Below are 21490 nucleotides of genomic sequence, written 5' to 3' on the forward strand. Positions count from 1 at the left end.
AGAATGAGACCGAACCCTGGTCGGAAGCGGCCTTCCCAAAAGCTCATAACAGAGGTGGATAGTGGCCGCCACCCATTTGGACAACCTCTGGGGGGAAACAGGCAATCCTCTTTTCGTTTCCGAATAACATTGGAACAACCTATCCGACCGACTAGAGGCTGCAGTTCTGTCCAGGTAGAAGGTGAGAGCCCTCCTGACATCGAGGGAATGGAGAGTCCGCTCAGTCTTGGTGGTTGGGTCCGGGGCCAGGGTGGGTAAAACAATGTCCTGGCACATGTGGAAAGTCGAGACTACCTTCGGAAGGAAGGTGATATCGGTACGGAGGACCACCTTATCCCTATGAAACCTAAGGAAAGGCTGGTCCCTCCGTAGCGCACAAAGTTCGCCTGCACATCGGGCCGAAGTGATGGCCACCAAGAAGACCGTCTTCCAGGTCAAAAGTCGTTAAGTCAGTAGTAGCCATCGGTTCGAAAGGTTTGTTTTGCAAGGCAGCCAGCACAGAGTCCAGGCTCCATGCCGGAGTCGGTGTCATGACCGGAGGGTGTAAGTTAGCGTAGCCCTTAAGGAAGGCCTTTACGAACGGGTCCCTGAAAAAAGAAGGCTTGCCCCCAAACTGAAAATGAGAGCAGATGGCAGAAAGGTAGCACTTGATGGATGCAAGACATAATCCCGCATCCATCAGCGCCCTCAGGAACTCCAGCACCACCGGTGTCGTGACTTGGTCCAGAGTGAGTTCCTTCTCAGTAAGGAACTGCAGGAATCTGTTCCATTTGGCCGCATAGGACCTCTGGGTTGATGGTTTCTGTGCGGCCAGGATCACCGTCCGTACCGATTCCGGAAGCGACGTCAGGGATGGAGCCTCCAAGCCACCAGAGGAAGGTTGTCGACATCCGGATGGCGTATGCGTCCGTCCCGGATCGTGAGAAGGTCGGGGCGAGGCTCGAGTTGGAGAAACTGTCTCCTGGAAAGCTGTAGGAGTACCGGGAACCATGGTTGTCTCGGCCACCAGGGGGTGATGAGAATCGCCTCTGGGCAGTCCACCTTTATCTTGGAGACTACCTTGGTGATCATCGGGAACGGTGGAAAGGCATAAAGCATCGGTCCCGACCACGTGAGCCCGAACGCGTCCCCGAGGCAGTTGTCGGTCGGCGTCCAAGAGCAGAACTGGGGACAGTGGGTGTTGCGAGTGGTCGCGAAGAGGTCGATCTGGGGATATCCCCAGCGTTTGAAGAGGTCGTCGACCGTCTCCGGATGTAGTCTCCACTCGTGGCAAGTGGTCGTGGACCTGCTGAGTTGGTCCGCCAGTCCATTCTCGTCTCCGGGCAAGTGAATTGCTTGCAAGGTGATTCCCCTGAGGACACACCAGTTCCAAATTCGAAGCGTGATGTTTAACAGGGTGGCGGATTTGGTGCCCCCCTGTTTGTTTATGTAATACATTACGGTGGTGTTGTCTGTCCTCAGCAGGACCACCTTGCCCAACACAGTCAGTTCGAATGATCGCAGGGCCTTCTCTACCACCAGCATCTCTAGGGTATTGATGTGGAGGCAGCTCTCGGTCCGAGACCATCTGTCTCTTATTGCAAGGTCGAGCAGGTGGGCTCCCCAGCCTTCTAGCGACGCGTCCGTCGTCAGCGTCAGTTGAGGCTGTGGCGGAACGAACAACATGCCTGCACAAATGTTGCGGGAGTCTAGCCACCATCGAAGAGAAGAAGCGACCGGTCTTGGGATGGTGAGCCATTTGGTGGGGCGGTCTGTCATGGGATCGAAGACCGACAGGAACCAGGCCTGTAAGGGACGAAGGTGAAGTTTTGCCAAGGGAGTGACAAAGGTCGTGGACGCCATGTGTCCCAGAGCCACTTGGACATCCCTGGCTCTCACTCTTCTGTGGGCCAAGCAGGACTGGACAGCCGCTGTCAATGCCTGGAAACGGTCCCAAGGGAGGTATGCGATGCAAAGAATGGAGTCGAGGATGGCGCCGATGAATCTGATGCGCATGGACGGATCTAGGTGGGACTTCTCCCTGTTGATGACGAGGCCGAGGGACTCGAGTAAGTTTAGAACGAACCCGACCGCCTCCTGGAGTTGGGCTTGTGAGGCTGCAGCGAAGAGCCAGTCATCCAGGTATGGGAACACCATGTAACCCTTCTGGTGGATGTAGGCCACTACCGGTGCCATGCACTTGGTGAAGACCCTCGGAGCCGTGGCCAGTCCAAAAGGGAGGACGTTGTAATGATAGGCCTCCGTCCCGACAGCGAAGGAGAGGAACCGTCTGTGGGACTCCCGAATCCCTATGTGGAAGTAGGCATCCTTGAGATCGATGGTTGCGAACCACAAGCCCTGGTGGAGCAAAGGGAGGATAGAAGCCAAAGTTACCATACGAAAACGACGGTAGTCAAGGAATTCGTTAAGGTTTCTTAAGTCTAAAATTGGTCTGATGCCTCCATCGGCCTTAGGCACCGTGAAGTACCAGGAGAAGAAGCATCTGTGAAATTCGTCTGAGGTGATGGGTGAAATCGCCCCTTTGGTGAGGAGAGTGCGCACTTCGTCGAGAAGGGTGTCAGAGGGTGGGGTAGAAACAAAAAGTCCGGTTGGAGGGAGATGTAGGAACTCGAGGGCATAGCCCTTACGGACAATACTGAGAACCCACGAGTCCGAAGTAATGGTAGCCCAGGTGTCACCAAAAGGCCTCAAAATGTCTAAAAATGAAGAAGGAAGGGTGGCAGGGACGAAGCGCGCTGGAGACCTTCAGGCCCGCTTCTTGGCCTGGTCTGGTTCCTGGCGTCGGTTCTTTCGGTACCGACCCGAGTTGTTGCGTCGGCCCGAGGAGGAGGAGGATTGCGAGGGGTATCTCGATCTCTGGGGCCCTTGTTGTTGGAAAGGGCGGTCCTGATGGTAGGGCCTCTGGGACTGACCTTGACTCTGCCTTGGGCGTTGTCTCTTCCGGAACGATGGAGTCGAGGTCGAAGACATGCCATGTTTTCTGGCCGCTGCCTTCATCCGGTATTTTTTGTTGAGAGCCTCATCGGTATCGGTGTGGAAAAGACCCGATCCGTCAATTGGCATTTCCTTGATCGCGGTCCTGGCATTAAGATTAAGATCCGAGCCCCGGAGCCACGCATGGCGACGAAGTGCAATAGCTGCCGACATTGCCCTGCCCACACAGTCAGTGACGTTCCTAGCTGTGGTGATAAGCCAACTGCCTATCGAGTGTGCCTCGTCCCTGATCTCGACAAGCTTCCGCTGAACGTCGTCCGGGACATCCGGTACCAATGGGGAGATGCTCTCCATTAGTGCCTGAACATATGCCCCGATACATGCGTTGTAATTAGCAGCCTTGGCGGCGAGGGCAGCAGCAGAGTAGGCCTTCTTGGCTAGCGCATCCACCTTCTTGGCCTCCCGATCGGCAAGGGATGTGGCTTGTTTCTGGGTAAAAGTCTGTTGAGAGCCCTCAACTATGGCCGAGTTTTGTTTCGGGTGCGACGCCAGCCAAGGACAACACGTCGGGGGGATCCTGTAAAGGGATTCCACCTTACGGGTCAATCCTGCCAAGGAGGTCGAGGAGTCCCAGGAGCACTTGAGGATTGTTTCCAGGGATGGCAGAAGAGGAATTGACGGAGGAGTTGGCACTCTGCCTTGGACCCGCCGGTCGACCGGGTCTTGGGCACCGTCATTGGCGTAAGACAGCTCAATATCAAGTGCATTGGCCATTTTGATGATGTGCTCATTAAATGAGCGCACATCATCGGTTGGAGAGGCCGGTTCTGGTCGGTGCATCTCCTATGGGGAATCAGGCGGTGACAGGTTCACCTCTGAGGCATCGTCGGACGACACCACCTCGGGTTCAGAGTCCACAGGCTCGGGTTCCTGTACGACCGGCAAGGGTTTAGGGCGGGAACGGCCCGACGTATGAGCCTCCTCGGTGGGTCTCTGGGGACAGTGTGACGGAACGGGAGGTGACTGTTTGGAGGCAGATGGCTTCTGAACAGGTGCCCTGCCACTCGAATGCCTCGACGAGAAACACTCGAAGGCCTGTTCTCTGGATACAGCCATATAATACTTGCCCGTGTCAGAATCGTAGAAAAAATCAGGGTCTTCACGCGGAGCCCCTCGCGAATACTTCAAGACGGGTACGGGGGAACGCCGGCTGGAAGGAAGCAAATCCTCGTCCTCAGAGTGGATGAATGGTATCGTGGGCAGGTCAAGGCGAGGCGAAGAGGGGGTCGCTTCCATCACAGAGTGGTGGATGACGGGCTCAGGAGTTACCTGGCGAGGCGACAACGAGTGGGTTGACGCAGGGATGTCTCTCATGTTAAGGAAAATGCAACATGGGATATACAGTGAATGAAATAAAACATGTATGTGAGAGTCAGGATGACTCAGCAGAAGCAATTAGGATCCACACAGGTGTAAAAGGTAATGGAATTAACAAATCCTAAATGCCAAGGACAGAAATGTAAAGTGGATAATTGAACACACCTGAGAATTGTTAAGTGGACAAGGTGAAATGATGAAATCATTAATTGTGGGTTGAACCAAGAGAACCAATGAGAGTGGATGTACACGCCCACTGGGTGGAAACTGACAAGAGTGGGTGGTATTATCCAATTACTATAATAATGGCTATGAATCCCAATGTATTTTGTGGGTAGTTGTGGAGGAGTATTGGAGTTGTGTTGGATAGTTTTGGAGCTGTATATAGTAGAATAAAGTAGATCTTTTATATAAGACTACTGAGTTGTCTGGTGTCTTGAGTGAAGATACAAGAGCCAGCTGGATCCTGAAGAAGTGTGAAGACTTCTGTGGAAGCAAGAGTGAGAAGGCTTGGAGAGTTTGTCAGGGTCTTCAGCCTATTCTCTGTAACTCTGCTGCTTTAGAGCAAAGCTTTAACCACTGACCAAAACTGGTCAGCGCCGGTGCGTAACAAGGTGGTGAGTTCGAGCCAGAGGTGAAGAGCTACAACTCCCATCATCCCTGACATCTCACTGCTGTGAACTTCCCGGAGTCCTTGGTGGTTGTCTTGGTCTTCTTCGAGATGGGATCGGGATCGAAGAGGTCATTGGTGGCTGTCCTGGCCTTCTTCGAGATGGGATCGGGATTGAAAAGGTCATCCCGTGGAGGCTGAGGGGTATTTTCCCAGTTGTGCTTCCTCTTCTTGGAGGACTTAGACAAGTCCCGGTCGCCGTGGTGTCGGGAAGCATCGCCCTTGGCTGAAGGGGTGGCGTGTGGCGTGTTGGCAGAGTGTCCGGGAGCCTCCGAAGTGAGTCCAGCTGATGGCCCCGCGTCCCTTGCCGAACCAGTGGTCGTCAGGAGGGCCTTCGAGCCCGAGGTCTTGGATCCAACCTCGCTAGACTTTACTTTAGAGTCTTTCTTGTGAGCTGATCGGTCGGTAGGGGCCTTGGAGGTCTTAGAGCCCGTACCGGGCGCAGGAACAGCAGTCTTTTCTTGCCGTGTCGTAGAGCTGGTACCGGGTGTTGGGTCACCGGTGTCCTCTTTCCGTGTCAAAGACGAAGACTCGGAAGATTCCCCTTTGCCCGAGGTCTTATGAGGGCGTTTGGGGGGTTTGGTAGTGGCGCTGGGTACCGCAAGACCACGGGCCACGGCGTTGGCGGCACTGGGTTCAGCCGAACCACGGGCAGCATCGGCAGGGGGTGTGGAGGCCACGCTGGCTGGGCTGCCGCGGTCGGTCGCAGAGGAGGCCGCAGGGGCTGAAGAAGGACGAGGGTCTCCCTCCCTGGGCTTCTTCAAAACACCTTGGGCAATGGCCGAAGTGAGCCGCGACTCACGGTTTTTCCTCTCCTGGGAGGTCAAGGATTTGCAGAGGGTGCAGGCCTTGACATCATGCTCCCTACCCAGGGAGAGAAGACAGGAGGAATGTGGGTCCTGGATGGGCACCTTACCGCCGCAGACGTCACATTTCTTAAATGGAGCCGGAGGCATAGTGGAGGATGAAAACGAAGCCAGAGTCAAGCCGATCCGAGGTCACTAAAACACGGGGAGATCAGAGCCAGAAAGGTCGAAAGAACAGTCTGAAGTCCAAAAAAAAGCCAGTGATTCCAGTACAAAAGCTAGCAATAGCAAGCGACGTTCCTCTACAGCAGCAAGCGCGGCGGAAAAAAGGAACTGGGGAAAAGAGCGGGAAGCAGGGGCTTTATAGTGGGTGGGATTACCGCCAAAAAGTTTCTTTTTGTTGCAAAGTGTACTTTGCCCAGTGATTCTAGAAGTTCCGAACAGCACTGCGCAGGCGCAGTGAAACCCCTTTTGTATGATTCACAGAGACCACGAAGAAGAAATATAATATATCCTTTTACATTCCATTCTTTACTACTTTATCTAAATCTAATTCATATTTCTTTTCATCATATACTTTTCATAATTCCCCCTCCCCCCGTTTCACCCTTCCCCCAAGTGCTCCCCATCACCGGAGCCTAATATCTTCTTATTACTCTATCTCCAGAATTGTAGCTCTTCCTCTGGTGGTAAGACACCTCCTTCTTTTATTAAAACCTTTTGTACAAATGTTTTCCATATTGCTTCGAAATCATTTCTCTTGATTATTCCTCTTCTAAACTTAATTCCACTAGTTAACTTATCATTAATTGCTATTTGCCATATCTCTCTATACCAATCTTGTATTTGTAAATCTCCCTGGTCTTTCCACTTTTTTGCTATCATTAATCTCACCGCTGTTAATAAATTTGTAATTAGATCCTTTATAACTTGGGTGCAGTTAGTTTTATCATATAAAGATAATAGAGCTATCTTTGGACAAAATTCTAAATCAATTTTTGTTATTTATTTTATCTCTTCAAATACAATTTGCCAAAATTTCCTTACAGTTCTACAACCCCACCACATATGCATATTAGTGCCTATCTCTTGACACCCTCTCCAACATAACCTTGAATAATTCTTATTTATATAACTTAACCTTACAGGCGTTAAATACCATTTCCAAATTATTTTATAGTAATTCTCCTTTATTTGTATAGAATAACATTTTAAATGGTGTTGATTCCAAATTTTCCCCCATTCGTGGACGTTTATTTTTTGTGCTAAGTCCTCCTCCCATGTTGTCCTAAGATAATCTTCTTTCTCATTATATTTTAATAATTTATATATTTCACTTGTGACTCCTTTCAAAGTTTCATTTGCCTCTATACTTTCTCTTTGCCTGATCAAATGTTCAAATTTTGTATATTCTCTAATCTCTCCAATATTTTTCTCATAATTCTTTGTCCATTGTTCCAATTGAATACAATTATACCAAGTTAATTTTGATCCTTGCAATTTCTCCTTTATTTTCCCTTTCTCCCTCATTATCTTCATCCATTCTTTTATCCTGTATATTTCTTGACCTTTTACCAATTTCCCTAATTCTTCCTTTATTGGAAATTTTTTTTAAGCATTATAACTTGTCTTAATGGTGAGATGGCTGGCATCAGTTTTTCTTTATTTTTTTTCCAAATTTTTAGTATATTCTTTAAAAAGAGGTTTACTATTTCCTTCATTTCTTTCATAGTAAATTCTTTAAAAATATATTTTCCAATTTTTCCTCTATTCCTGTTGTTTCCATCTCTAACCAATCTAATTCCCCTTTCTCTATAATTCCATCTATAATTTATCTTATTTGGTTTGCATTATAGTACAGTTTTAAATTTGGGAGACCCAAACCTCCTTCTTTTTGGGGTTTATACCACTATCTTTTATTAATCCTTACTTTTTTATTCCCATTACAATAATTATTCACTAATACTTGCCAATTTTTAATTTCAACATCTGATATTTGTATTGGCAACATCCTGAACAAAAAGTTGATCTTAGGCAGAATTTTTATTTTTATTAATGCAATTCTACCGAACCATGATAGTTTAATATTTTTATATTCTTCTAATTTCCTTTTCATTTCTATTTTTAATTTTTTATAGTTCTGATCCTCTAATTTTTGTAAATTTTTTGTAATTTTTATTCCTAGATATTTAATTGTATCTTTTACCTTTACATCTATCTTTTCATCCTTTAAAAATTTCTGTTCTTCCGTTTTTGAATAATTAAACATTAGCTCTGATTTATTCCAATTAATTCGTAATCCTGTCATTTGTCCAAACTCCTTTAAATGGTTTTTCACATTATTCATTTTTTCCAAGGGGTCTCTAATTGTTAATAAGGTGTCATCTGCAAATAAACTTATCTTATTCAATTTTCTCATTCCAATTCCTTCCAGATTTTCATCCTCCCTAATAATATTTGCTAATATTTCAATAATTATTGCAAATAAAACCGGGGAAAGAGGGCATCCTTGCCTTGTACCTCTAGAAATTGAAATTTGTTCTGTTATTCCATCATTTATTGTTACTACTGCTGCCATCTCTCCCAATGTGTGGTCCAATTCCTCCTCCTGATTGTTTATTAATGATCTCTCCTGTCATGTCCTTTCAAAAGGAAAGAAGAAAAAGAAGAAAGAAGAAAATACAGAGTAAAAGAAAAGTCAACGTCTTTGTCCTTGTTTTCTATCATTCCTTGGCTCCTCCAGCTGCACCCTTGTCACTCTCTCCTCCTTGTTTGGCCAGATCCAGTCGCTCCAACAGCTCTAATCCTTGCTCCATGGAAAAAATCTTGTGATGCTTTCCTTTCCATTGAAATTTCAAAAATACAGGATAGCCCCAACTGTATCTTATTCCATTTTTTTGCAGAACTGCAATACAAGGCTTAATACCTCTTCTCCAACTCTGGACATAAATCATTATAAATTTCAATTGCAGTGGTTCCATATTTCAGTCCTCCTGAGAGTTTCCTGATTTCTTTCATTAACTGATCTTTCTTGTAAAAACTTGTTATTTTCATGATTACATCTCAAGGGGCCAAGCCCCTTTAACTGTTGATGCTCTGTGTAGTCATTCCACTTCCTCATCTGCCCAGATCATTTGAGGGACAATACTTTGTAGCCATTTAAGGATTTCTATTTTTAATAATCTAGATGTTTTATTTGGCAACTCAGGAAAGCCACGAATGCGAATATTATTCCTTCTGTTACAGTCCTGCAAGTCAATAATTTTCCTTTCCAGCTGATCCAATCTTGTTGAATGTTCCAAAGTTATTTTTTGCTGATCTTTCTGTTCATTTTGCATTAATTGTACTTTTTGTCCACTTGTTCAATCTCTCTTGTAATAATCTGAAAAGATTTGTTCATTTCATCCATAATTGTCTTAGTTATAGTTTCTGATAAAATAGCATTATTTTTAATTATCAGCTCATTCATGGTCTCAAAACCTTTGTTTTGGTTTTCAGTGAGAGTTTTTTCTAACCATATCTTTATTTCTTCTTGTTTTGGCTCTGTTCCTGGAACTTCGCCATGTTGTTTGGGTCTAGCTCCATTTTTTCCCACCGCCTCCATAGACGTTGTCTTTCTCATTTCTTTATTACAAGTTCCAAGCATCTCATGTGAACTTATTCTTTGCAAACGACTATAAGCCTTGTCAGAAGGGTGTTGTTTAGACTCTCTTTTCCAGTTTATCACTGTTTGTTTGAGTTCCCTTTTTTTCTTTTGGCTTTTGGACATCTACCAGCAGTCCTGGCGTCCGCTCAGCTGACAAACCTCTAGCCGGCAATGCCATATGCAAGATTGCTGTTTATTTCTCTTCCTTCCCTTTAAAACTTTAATTAAACAATTCCAATCTGCTCTCTTCCCTTTCCGATATATTTATTTGCAGTTACTCAGTTTTTTTTCCTCATTAGGAGAGATTTTTTAGCTTTTTAGGCTTTTGCTTTCAGGAGCAGACGATCTTAGCTGCTCACACCATCGCTCGTGGCTCCTCTCCCATCTGTGAAGAATCTTAGCTGCTCAGCAAACTTCCTCTCACACAGGAATGAATCTCAGGACAACAAAGTTTTTCTCAAGAAAAGGGTTTTTAAATCTTTAACTTAAATATTTAACTTTAAACTATTTACAAAGATTACACAGGGTAGAAGACATCCGTCTTGAATATTCTCAAGTAATTTAATTTACCGTCCGACCAACCATAACCACAACCTCGGAGACAGTTACTCTAACATCAGCCATCGTAACTGACACATTCTCTCTCAGAAAAACTGACAGTTGACAGTTGCATCAACCTGCCCATGATGCGCTGTTTTAAATACAGACTCATGTACCTGCCACTATAATAAGTTCCACTACAACTCCACCTAATGACCACATCCATGTCATTTTATCAGACTTATTTATAACATGGTCCTGACAGAAATGCCTACTGCTAAACCTAGTTTCAGGTAGTTTTCAAAAAGCTATTTTCATCTTGGGCACTAACCTCAGTCTAACCTCCCCAGGAAGGGAGTTCAGGCCTCAAGGACAGCCACTGAGAAGGCTCTAGCCCATGTTCCCACAAGATACAACCAGGAGGATATACTCATGCAGGAGAATATGCTCCTTTAAGAAGCCTGGAAGGAAGCCAGATGGAGCTTTACAGGACATAACTAGCTGAATAAATTGTGCCTGGAACTCAATCAGTAATCACCAAACCTGCTTAAAAAGGGAGTCATGATGTAAGACGAATGTGTGAGTTCTGACTTAAACCCAGAGCTGAAGAACCAAAAAACCAAGGAATGGTGCTTTAAACCAAACTAAAGAGCCAAACAAGATGGTTCTGCGCAGAGCATTGATGTGACAAAGGGATTTGGCAACCGAGACAAGTAAAGTCTGAGGAATCCTGAGTCGCAATGAAGAGGAAGTGACAGGACAATGGGCTGCTCTGAACAGAACGAGCCACTTTGAACAGAACTAGTTGCTTTGAACAGCCTGTCTCTCCTCCCAAAAGAGGAAATCGAGTAATGGGCTACAATATTGCAAGACTTCAGCAACCAAAAGCCAGAGAGAAGAAAAGTATAAAGACCCTTGGCCTTCATCTCCATTTTGTTGGCATCTACCACGGCAACAGTGTCATCCCCAAACTTCGAGGGCAACTGATCACTGCTCAGCGGAAGGAAAGTGCATGTGAGTACTGTATGAATGTGTGAGTGAATGAAAGAGCTCTTGATAATCAATGTTTGTATTACTTTTGTGATTTTATAAATGTTACATGCATAGTGTCTAAAACCAAATTTGGTGTCTCAATGTCTGTGTCAGCCCTGCTGTGGGAGTCTACTCAAGGGGGAATTTCCACTACATGCTCTCAGCATAAACAGTTTGCCCTTACAAACTTGGGCATAACAATGTGTTCCCCGTAACCAACCCCAGTTAGTAATCTGTCCAAAAACTGTGTCTTCTGGGTTAACAAAAGGGGCTTTTAACTCACAAGGAATGGAGAAATCTGGGATCTGAGAAAAATGATCATTTTGTATTGCTACAGGGGTTCAAATTCATCTCATGGGCTTTGGGAGGCTTCGTTCCCACAGTGCCAGACGGTCAGGAAGAGGGACTGGCTTGCACAGCTATACCTCCAACGAACACCAAAAATACCCTGAGAAAATGTAATCTTGTGACTAACTTTATCATTTTATAATTTTTTCCTCCTGCATGATTCTTAACATGAAGAAGCCAGTGGAGCTATGAAACATCCCTTGTATATACTGTGCATTTTGACTGGCCAGTTAAAAGTTGTCAGTGTTTTGTGCATATTAGATGTTACTGTTCTTTGCTGTATGGTCAGCATTGCTACTCCAGAATATGTGTCTTAAGGAAAGACAATCCCATCTAACACAGGCGGTATCCCTATTCCTTCAGCTGCCTTTCGACTGATCAGCAAACCTTTCTTGTCTGCATTAAGAAAACTGAGCTTACTTAAATTTTTTCAAAATCCTTAATAAATAATAATAATGGGCACTATAAATAAGCTCACCTGCTCCTCTTCCCGTTTCTTCTCCTCTGCCTGGCTCAGGAGGAAACCCTCTGCCAAGGCCACTGCTTGGAAGGTGGTCTCCGCTCCACACTCTCGAACCCAGCTCTCCATCTCTGGGGGAAGGATGGCCAGGAGCTGCTCCAGGATCACCAGGTCCAGCATCTCAGCCTTGGTGTGTCTCTCTGGCTTCAGCCACTGACAGCAGAGATTGTGGAGCTGGCTGCAAACCTCTCGGGGCCCCAAAGCCTGGACCTCAGAACTGAGCATCTTCTCCCCGAAGCTCCTCTGCATGGCTCTTCCCAAAAGAAGAATGGAAAACAAGACATCCTGTGAATGAGATGTTCTAAAGACTCTCTTCAGGGGAGATTTGACAATCTACATCACTCAGATTCTCACTGCAGCATCCTTCCACTTGCTCTGTCCCTATTGCCTTGACCCATATTTTAGCACAGCTCTGTCAACAGCAATGGGGTGGCTTTTTGGTCTTTCAACATTGCTTACAAGTATTTTTGCTGCCTGAAGCAAAGTACAAGGTGGCAGCCCATAAGTCAGGATGACCTTTGGAATACAAGGGGCTCCCTTTTCTCTCTCCCCCCAACAAAAAAGAAGGCTCTTTCTTCAGACCCAACTCTCTGTCTGGACATTGCTCTTGTCTCTGGCTTTCCTCAGGCTGTGTTTGTGAGAGAGATACATTTCTTAGAGAGGAGCTGCAGGGAACCCAGAAGGAAGGAGAAGTCAACTAGAAGTCAACTGAATGGCTCTGGAGAGGAAGGAATAGGACCAGAGCAGCATGGATTTGAAATGGTTGTTGTGTGCTTTGAAGTCGTTTCCCACTTATGGCAACCATAAGGCAACACTCAAACAATAGTAATAATATTAATAACAAGAAAATTGCATTGTATTTGCTTAACAAAATAAGCATGTAACTTGCCCAAAGTCACCCAGTGGATTTCATGGCCATGTTATCATTATTATCACCTTATATTATGATTTATATCTCGCTGTTTTCGCAAAACCGGGAGTCAGAGCAACTAACAAAATTAAAACAGCTAATTAAACACATACAGTACATTGAAACAGAATTACATTCCTAAAGCAGAGTTGTACAGTCCAACACTCAAACCATTAAACCATGCTGCCCCTCCTGTTTCCCACCAGAAGGACATTACTCTAGGTGCACTCTCTCCCTCTCTCACACAACCCTCTTCACACACACATACATACTTACATACCCTAAAGGCCCAGATCGTGTCTCATAGAATCACTGAGTTGGAAGAGACCACAAGGGCCATCCAGTCAAACCCCCTGCCATGCAGGAACTCTCAATCCTTTGTGTCTGATCTTAGAAGCTAAGTAGGACCAGCTCTGGTCAGTCCTTGGATGGGAAACCATAACAAATACCAGGTACTGAAGGGTGTATTCTTAGAGAGGTGTCATCTCAGGTAAAACATGGTGTTTTCGTTATTTGCAGTTTTTCCATATTTACGGGGGTCTTGCACCCCTAACCCTAGTGAATATAGAGGGACAAGTGTCTATATTTACATACATATATATATATACCACCCTTCTCTCAAACCTGAGCCATTGTCAGAGCAATTTACAAGATTAAAACAGCTCATTATAAACATACATTAAAATAGAATTAAATTATTAAAACAGATTAAAACACATTCTTACTCAGGGGCCAAGCTAATCTTCTGTGTATTGTTCCATTTTAGCATATGTGCTGCCGAAGTGAGAACTCAAACAGGGATTCGAACCCAGTTCTCCAGAGTTGAAGCCCAACACTCAAACCAGAAGATGTCTCTCTATGTGCACTTTCTCCCTGACACCCCTCTTTACACACAGTCGCGTACACACACACACACACTTATATACACTTAGATACCCTAAAGGCCCCAATCATGTCTTATCTTGGAAGCTAGGCAGGATCAGCTCTGGTCAGTCCTTGGAAGGGAAACCCCAACAAATACCAGGTGCTGAAGAAGCTGGAAAAGCCACCTCTGAGATCTCCTTGCCTAAGAAAACCTTGTGTAATTCATGGGTTGCCTTGAACCTAGAGGCTACTTAAAGCCACGTATATTAGACATCTTTTAAGGTTTAAATGCTTTATGTGCTGTGCATTAGCCTGGAGGCCCTGAAGGAAGGCTGGGACATCATATATAAATACCATAAATAAACAAGGGTTTCTAATGAGAATCTCACCTGAACCCTGGAAATGCAGCCTCCATCCAGTCAGCAATGCTGAGCTAGAAGGACCAAGGTCTGACTCAGTGCAAGGCAAGCGGGGCTCTAAATATACTGTATAACCCTGTTCTCTATGGCTGTGTGTTGCTGTCTTTGTATGCCTCCAAATCCCTTTCAGGAGATGGGCTTTTCTTAGGACTTGGCAGTATCTCTTTCCTCAGGTGCCTTGCCCTTGCCTCCTCCCTCTGAGGCTGAGAGAGTGTGACTTCTTGCCCAAGGCCTCCTGGGGGGCTTCCAGGGCTGAATGGAGAGAGCTAGTCCCACCCTCAAACCACTAGGCTGCACTGCCTGCCTCCCTTGTGCCTGGCCCAGAAGCCTTGAGAGGAGGCTGAGAGGAGGTTCCAAGGCTTGGACTGAGAGCAGCAGCCAAGGAGGGGTCTCTAGGCCCTCCTTAGCTCCAGGGGCAGCGCGCCTCCTCCTCCTCCTGGCTCTCTTTGCGGGGCTGGGTTGGAGCGAGCAGGGGCCAGGCTGCTGATCCTCCTTCGCTGGCAAACACTCCACTGCCGCGGCGCCTTCACATCGTGCGCAGCTCGGCCAGAGAGAAGCCACGCCCCCAAGCCCCGATTGGACCATTCCTCCAGCCCCTCGGAGCCCCCACCAATCAGATCCAAGGCCCTCCCTCGCTCTCTCCCTCCCTCGGTTGCCGGCAGAGAATGGAATCATCACTGTGATTTTCTGTGATCTGTACAGTACTTGAGTGCGACTGATCCAGAATCACAGAATTGTTTGCAGTAGTTCCTCTTGTGACTGGAAAGCACCTTTGACCTACAAAGGACTGGCAGTTGGCTTGGCATCCATTGAGGGAAATGGGCGCTAGGGAAGGAGCTATTATTGTTTCCCTTTGGGATAAGAATAATAGGCCAACGACCCTCAGGTCAAGGGCGAGGCTCAGCAACCAGGCCCACAAGACACATGGCTCCCTCAGGAAAGAAAGACCTCAAACGTTTATTTTATATATACACACACACACACACAAACACACAGTTAAAAACACAAATATACCAAGCCCCACGAAACGAGGCTCTGTCAATAAATAAGAACGTTACAAGCTTATAGATATATAATTATGTATATTATATATGTTAATATATAATATAATAATTGTTTTATATATGTATATACGTATGTATGTATGTATAAGTACAATACATATTATAAGTATATATGTGTGTATATAATTGTTTATATATCTATGGCCTGTTACAGACAGCCAAAATAAAGCTGCTTCGAGTCACTTTGGAGGTATGATATTTCAATGATACATGCGTCCTAAGAGTCCAAAGGCCGCACCAAAGCCACGCTCCAGTCCTAAGGACTGGAGTGCAGCTTTGGTGAAGCTTCCAGACTCTTAGGACTCATGCATCATTGAAATATCATACCTCCAAAGTGACTTGAAGCAGCTTTATTTTGGCTGTCTGTAACAGGCCCTTATATATGTAAATGTTCGTTAGTTCAGAATCTTAAATCTCAAAATGCTCTTCAGCGACTGCTTTGAAATTTCGACACAGCGTTCCACCCAAATACACACGTTTCTCTATACCTTGGAGGACAAGAGCCAGCAGCAGGAGCCGCTGGTCGCTGTTCTCCAGAGTTTGCCGGACCCTGAGTGTCCCTTTAGGACCCTCAGAAGCGGCAAAAGGGCCTTGGAGGAGGAAGAGGAGGAGGAGGAGGAGGAGGAGGAGGAACTGATCTAGACACAGACTGCTTGCTTCTCACATGGAGAATTATATGTCGTGCGTTCTAGAGTCAGCAAACCAGACAATCTCTATATCTACACACACAATGGAACAACAAAAATAGTGTTTACCCACAACCATTGTGAAATTAAATATTCCCAAAACGTGCACTTTCTCTTTTCTTTCTTTTCTATTTAACCAGACTGAGCCACAGCATTGCGTGGCAAGGTACAGCTAGTATATATATAAAATACAACACACACACACACAACCACATAAACCTACTATAAACCTTAGTCAAGTGACACTCTCTCAGTCTCAGGATGAGAAGAGCAAACCCTTCTGAAGGAATCTGCCAGGAAAACTCCATGATATGGCCTTAGGGGCACCATGGCTTGGAAACAGCTTGAAGGTGTACAACAACCATATAAATAGATAGATATGGAGAATTTGTATGGAGAGCCTGCCTGAGGTCCTGGTTTGAGTGTTGGACTATTATTCGAGTGACCAGATTTCAATTCTCAGCTCCACCATGAAACCCAGTGGGAGACCTTGGGCAAGTCACACACTCTCAGCCTCAGAAGAAGGCAATGGCAAATCTCCACTGAACTCATCTTGCCATGACACCCCCCATGATAGGCTCGGGTCTAGGGTTCCCATAAGTGAGGACCTCCAAACCAGGACAAATGTAGGACAAATGCAGGACAACATTTTCAAATGTAGGACACATTTTTTTAAAATGGAGGACACGCAAAAAAAATGAGGCTTTTTTAGAAATGTTCATATAAATCCATGTTTCTTAGGCATGATCAAAATGGAGGACATTTTGACATTATTCGTAGACAGATCACGGAAATGTACTTCCTTTTCTGGCCACCCCCCTCTCCCCATTCCAAACAGCACATTTGAGCATTGAACATGGCTTTATTTTAACATTGCCTCTTGCATATTTCAGAGGCTTATTCCACAACCAAACCCTTTTCGTTTAACACTGAACATGGGCTAACATGGCTATGCATATAGAACATGGTTAAACAAAAAGTGGATTTGCCCTTGGTTTCAGGTGTCTCACCAAGTATACTTCTCAGAAATGTGTACTTGGTCAAAGGACTTTGGTTTTCCTTCATTTTGACTTGTTTTGTCTGTATTCCTCCCCACTAAATAAAGGAGTCATGAAATGGAGTTAATGGGTACAAGTTGTTAAACAAAAAAGTCTTGTGAGACTCTGTAGGCAAGAGGTGCACCATGTTAAGAACTGCATTAAGCACACTTAGGCTGCTGCCACACTGCTTTCACTCTCATCACTCCATCCTATGGAATCCTGGGATTTGTAGTTTGTTGTGGTGCCAAGGCTGGGCTTTGAAATCTCAGGCATAAGAGAGGCAAAAGGCTTGGGCTGCATCTACACTGGAGAAATAATCTGGTTTCAGACCACTTTAACTGTCTTGGCTGAATGCAATGGAATTCTGGGAATGGTGGTTTGTTCCAGCACCACAGCAGAATGGCAGTTAACCCCTGGAAAGCTCTCTGACCAAGGTGACCAATGCCCTCACCCCAAAATGTAGGGCACCCAAGCAAAAAAATGTAGGACGTGGCCAAAAATAAAAGCTAAAAACACCCATGTAATTATAAATCCATGCTTCTTAGCCATGATCCAAATGGAGGACATTTTGAAATTTGACAGAAGAGGGCATATCCTGGAAAAGGAGGAGGATGCCTGGTCACCTTGTCTCTGGTCCAAAATACACTGCAGAAATAAAACAATGCTGGACTGAAATGCCCAGAGTTCCTCACCAAAGCTGCATCCACACTGAGGAAATAATCCAGTTTGAGAGTGACTTAACTGTCCTGGGTTAGTGCTGGGGAATGCTGGGAATTGTAGTACACTGTGGCCCCAGAGCTATCTCTGACAGGGAGTCCCATAACCCTCCAAACGTAGTTGAACTGCAGTGCCCAGAATTCCTCAACAGGTGCATCCACACTGAGGAAATGGTCCAGTTTGAGACTGCTCAGTGCTGGGGAATCCTGGGAATTGTAGTCTATTGTGGCCTCAGAGCCATCACTGAGTCTCAATGTCTCCCAAACACTAGCATTCCCAGGATTCCCTAGTACTGAGTTGAAGCAGTCTCAAAGTGGGTTATTATTCCTGCAGTGTGTGTGAGAGATATAAAAGCTAGGGACTGGATTCATTTGGAGGATCTCTGTGCCCAAAACACACTGCTTGGACTGCCAGGGCTCAGTGCTATGGAATCCTGGGAATTGTAGTTTATTGTGGCACCAAAGCTCTCTGACAGAGAAGGCCAAATGCCTCACAGACACAAGAATTCCAGAGCATTGAGCTTTGGCAGTTAAAGGGGTCTCAAAGTGCAGGGGGGGGGAGAGAAAAGCCAGGGAGAGTGAATGAGAAGCTCATCTTGGCTGTGGCTACTCTGAGAGGAGGAGGAGGAGGAGGAGGAGGAGGAGGAGGAGGAGGAGGAGGAGGAGGAGGAGGGAGGGAGCCAAGGGAAGTGGCCAGGACCATCAGCCTCCTCTCTTCCACCGAAGACTGCTGGCAAGAGGCTCTGCCCCCAGGCAACGCCTCCTCTGTGGCCCAGAGCTCTGGTGCCACAAGAAACTACAATTCCCAGAATCCCATAGCACTGAGCCATGGATGTTTAAGGGGGGGTCAAACTATTTCTGCAGCCTTTTACTACCCCAAAGCCCTTCCTGTTTACAAGGCAAAATCTCTTCCTTCACCAAGCCATTGAAAACCAACCCAAGTGGAGGGGGGCTGATTGCTTCTTTCCCATTGGTCAGCTTCGGGAGAAATTTGCATATTACAAGTAAAGGTGTTTAGGGCCTCAAAAACGACCCTGTGATAAAGAATTACAAGAATACTGACGCGGTTTACATTTAAAAGATGAGGCATTTGGACTCCCAGTGAAACAGGAACCATTTATGGCCTTTTTTTCTTTTCTCACTGTAATCTGGAAAGTAAGGCCTCTTGCAGGGCTGGCAATAGCTCTGAGTGGCAGATGTCTTGAAGACCTGCTCTCTAGGCTAAGCCAGGCAGGGAGGTGGGGAGGGTGGCACACAGCCATGGGGAGGGCTGGAGCTGCCTCCAGGGCCTTGCTGGGGGGAGGTCCTGTGGGAGGGGCCAAGCTGGGGCGGGACCATGTGGCCCCGCCCCAAACCGGGAAAGTCCCGCCCCCAGGCGGGATATGGCAACCCTACTCGGGTCACCATATGTCAGAAATTACTTGAAGGCAATGAATACATGGACACACACACACACATCTCAATAAAACAAATAATAATAGTAATAATTGAGATACACATTAATCTTGGGAATGCAACAAAATTAGAAACTGGAGACTGGTAAACTGCCACAGAGTCCAACCAAGGCTCCCATGATCATGATATAGATGTGGACACCGAAATCTTTTAAGTGCTTAGGGCCTTTGTGGGTCTTGATCTGACCCCCAAGTATCACCAAATACTTATAGGGTCAGTTGGTGTGATACTCACCCCCCAAAACACACACCCACATACCCTAAACACACACTCACAATCCCCACATGAGGCCCCTGTTTTTCAGCCCAAAGGCCTGGAGTCTGTGGCTCTGGAGGATCTCCCATCAGTGTCTGAAGCTGGAAAGTCAGCATTCAAAGGTATCTTGTAGCACTGGCCAGTTAAAGTGGTGTCAAACCGTACTATTCCTACAGTGTAGATGCCCTCCTAGTATGTCTTTCCAGATTCTGAATTCAAAGCCTGGAAAATCAGCATTCAAAGGGATCTTAACTGCCCAGGCTCCATCCCATACATTCTTGGGATTTGTGGTTTTTGTGAAGCACCACCAGCACTTTTGGCCAAGAAAGCGAAAGGCCTTGTAAAACTACAACTCCCAGGATTCCTCAGAATGGCACTACAGCACTTAAAAGTGGTGTCAAACTACATTGTTTCTACAGTGTAGATGCACTCAAAAATCATGGACCCTGGTGTGTGCTGTAGCACCATCCTATGGAGTCCTGGGATTTGTAGTTTTACAAGGTCTTCAGCCTCCTCTGCCAAGGAGTGTTGGTGCCTTAGAAAACTATACATCCCAGTATTCTGCCATTAAAATGGTGTCAAATCATGCACTCCTCAGGTCTACCAATCTTTGCAGAGATGCAGGAGGTGAGTATGGAAAAAGCAAATATTTGAGTCTTGCACCACTGAGAACATGAAATGTAACTCTCCCCAGTTTCAACCAGGCTCAAGGGTAAGCAGGCAACCTATGTAATTTCAGCAGATTTCTGTGAAATCTGCTGCACCATCCCTTCCCCTTCTCCTTGATCTTCCCTCTTTTTTCAGGTGAAGGCGGTTTTGGGCAAAGAGGCCAGTCAGTTTCCTGGAGCAGGAAAGACTCCACTGGACAGACAGGCTACAGATTGCGGGAGGTTCATGGGGGACAGTGATGGAGACACCTGCATCAATAGGCTGCATCAACAGAAGTATAGTGCCTAGACTCTAGCACAAGGGAAATAATAGTGCTACTCTATTCTGCTTTGATCAGGCTTCACCTGGAATACTGTGTCCAGTTCTGGGCACCACAATTCAAAAAAGATGTTGAGAACCTGGAGCGTGTCCAAAGAAGGGTGACTAAAATGGTGAAGGGTCTGGAAACCATGCCCCGTGAGGAACGACTTAAGGAGCTGGGGTTGTTTAGCCTGGAGAAGAGAAGGTTAAGAGGTGATATGATATCCCTGTTTAAATACTTGAATGGATGTCATATTGAGGTTTCTTTTAGGAAAACCCTGTTCTTTCATGGTGCCAGCAAATGTGAACTTGTCCCCAGTCATGAGCGGGTCATTTAGGGGGAGGGGAAAAGGTCAGAGGTTGGGCACTGGGTGGAACATGCCTCCCTTCTCCCACCAGTCACTTTGCAAGCGGCCTTTTAAAAAAATGTTTGTGACACATTATGCAAATGCTACATTTGTTTCTCTAAACTGATGTGTGAATGCTTGTGCTACATATGTATTTATTTACCCAGGCCTACACCTATGTTTGGGGACCGAAGCAGGGCAGCCTGCTCCCCGCACGGCCCTTCGCCTTCCCTCACCATCATTCCTCCCCTCTGCTCCATCTCCTCTATCCTCCAATCCAGAGGGATCATGAGGCTTGCAGAGTTTCACAGCAGATCCACCTTACAGGCCACTGCTTCTGGGGCATATGTATGTGGAGTGTTGGACTCTGGGGACCAGGGTTCGTGTCCCAGCCTGGCTGTGGAAACTCTTGAAGTGACCCTGGGAGGGAGTCACACTCTCTGGGGGGGTAGTGGAAAGAGGAGGGAAGCCAAGAGAATTGGAGATGTCATTGGGGTGGAAAGAGGAGTAAGGCAAGAGGATCGGAGATGGCATTGGGTGGGGACAGTGATGGAGACACCTGTCTCTGGGGAAGGACAGCAGAAGCTCTATCTCTGTGGCTTGACCTCCTCTTCCCTGAAATTCCTTGGCTGCTTTAATGTTTGTGGTTGTGGGCCTTCAAGTCATTTCTGACTTATGGTCACTCTTAAGGTACAGGGTTTTCTGGGGCTGGGAGTGTGTGGCTCTCCCAGTAGGTTTCCATGACTGAGCTGGGAATTGAACCTTGGTCTCCAAAGTCATAGTCCAACACTCAAACCCCTCTGCCATGCTGGCGGTCTTATATTTTCCAAAAAATCTATTCTCTTTCTGTGGGGTGCAGTTTTAGTTTTCCAGGATGTTTGCCCTTTTAAAG

General features: G+C 46.1%; 1 protein-coding gene and 1 non-coding gene across 3 annotated transcripts in view; both read right to left on the reverse strand.

The window, feature by feature from the left end:
• LOC149320476 (uncharacterized) overlaps positions 1-21490 on the reverse strand; it is a 39748-nt gene that overhangs the window by 6636 nt on the left and 11622 nt on the right. The window contains exon 2 of one of the 2 annotated variants that reach the window (XM_089500803.1): positions 11832-12126. In XM_089500803.1, coding sequence (XP_089356929.1) covers positions 11832-12122 — 291 coding nt within the window. In that variant the 5' untranslated portion in view covers positions 12123-12126. Of the gene's footprint in view, positions 1-8307; positions 8720-11831; positions 12127-21490 lie in introns of those variants that run through there. The other variant, XM_089500810.1, reaches the window with a different exon arrangement.
• On the reverse strand, positions 13467-13573 carry LOC149320477 (U6 spliceosomal RNA). The gene has a single exon (XR_016279638.1). It is a non-coding gene; the product is annotated as a U6 spliceosomal RNA (small nuclear RNA).

The sequence above is a fragment of the Sceloporus occidentalis genome, unplaced genomic scaffold (genome assembly GCF_023333645.1).
Source record: "Sceloporus occidentalis isolate IW3139 unplaced genomic scaffold, rSceOcc1.0.p SCAF_1, whole genome shotgun sequence".
Lineage (NCBI taxonomy): Eukaryota > Metazoa > Chordata > Lepidosauria > Squamata > Phrynosomatidae > Sceloporus > Sceloporus occidentalis.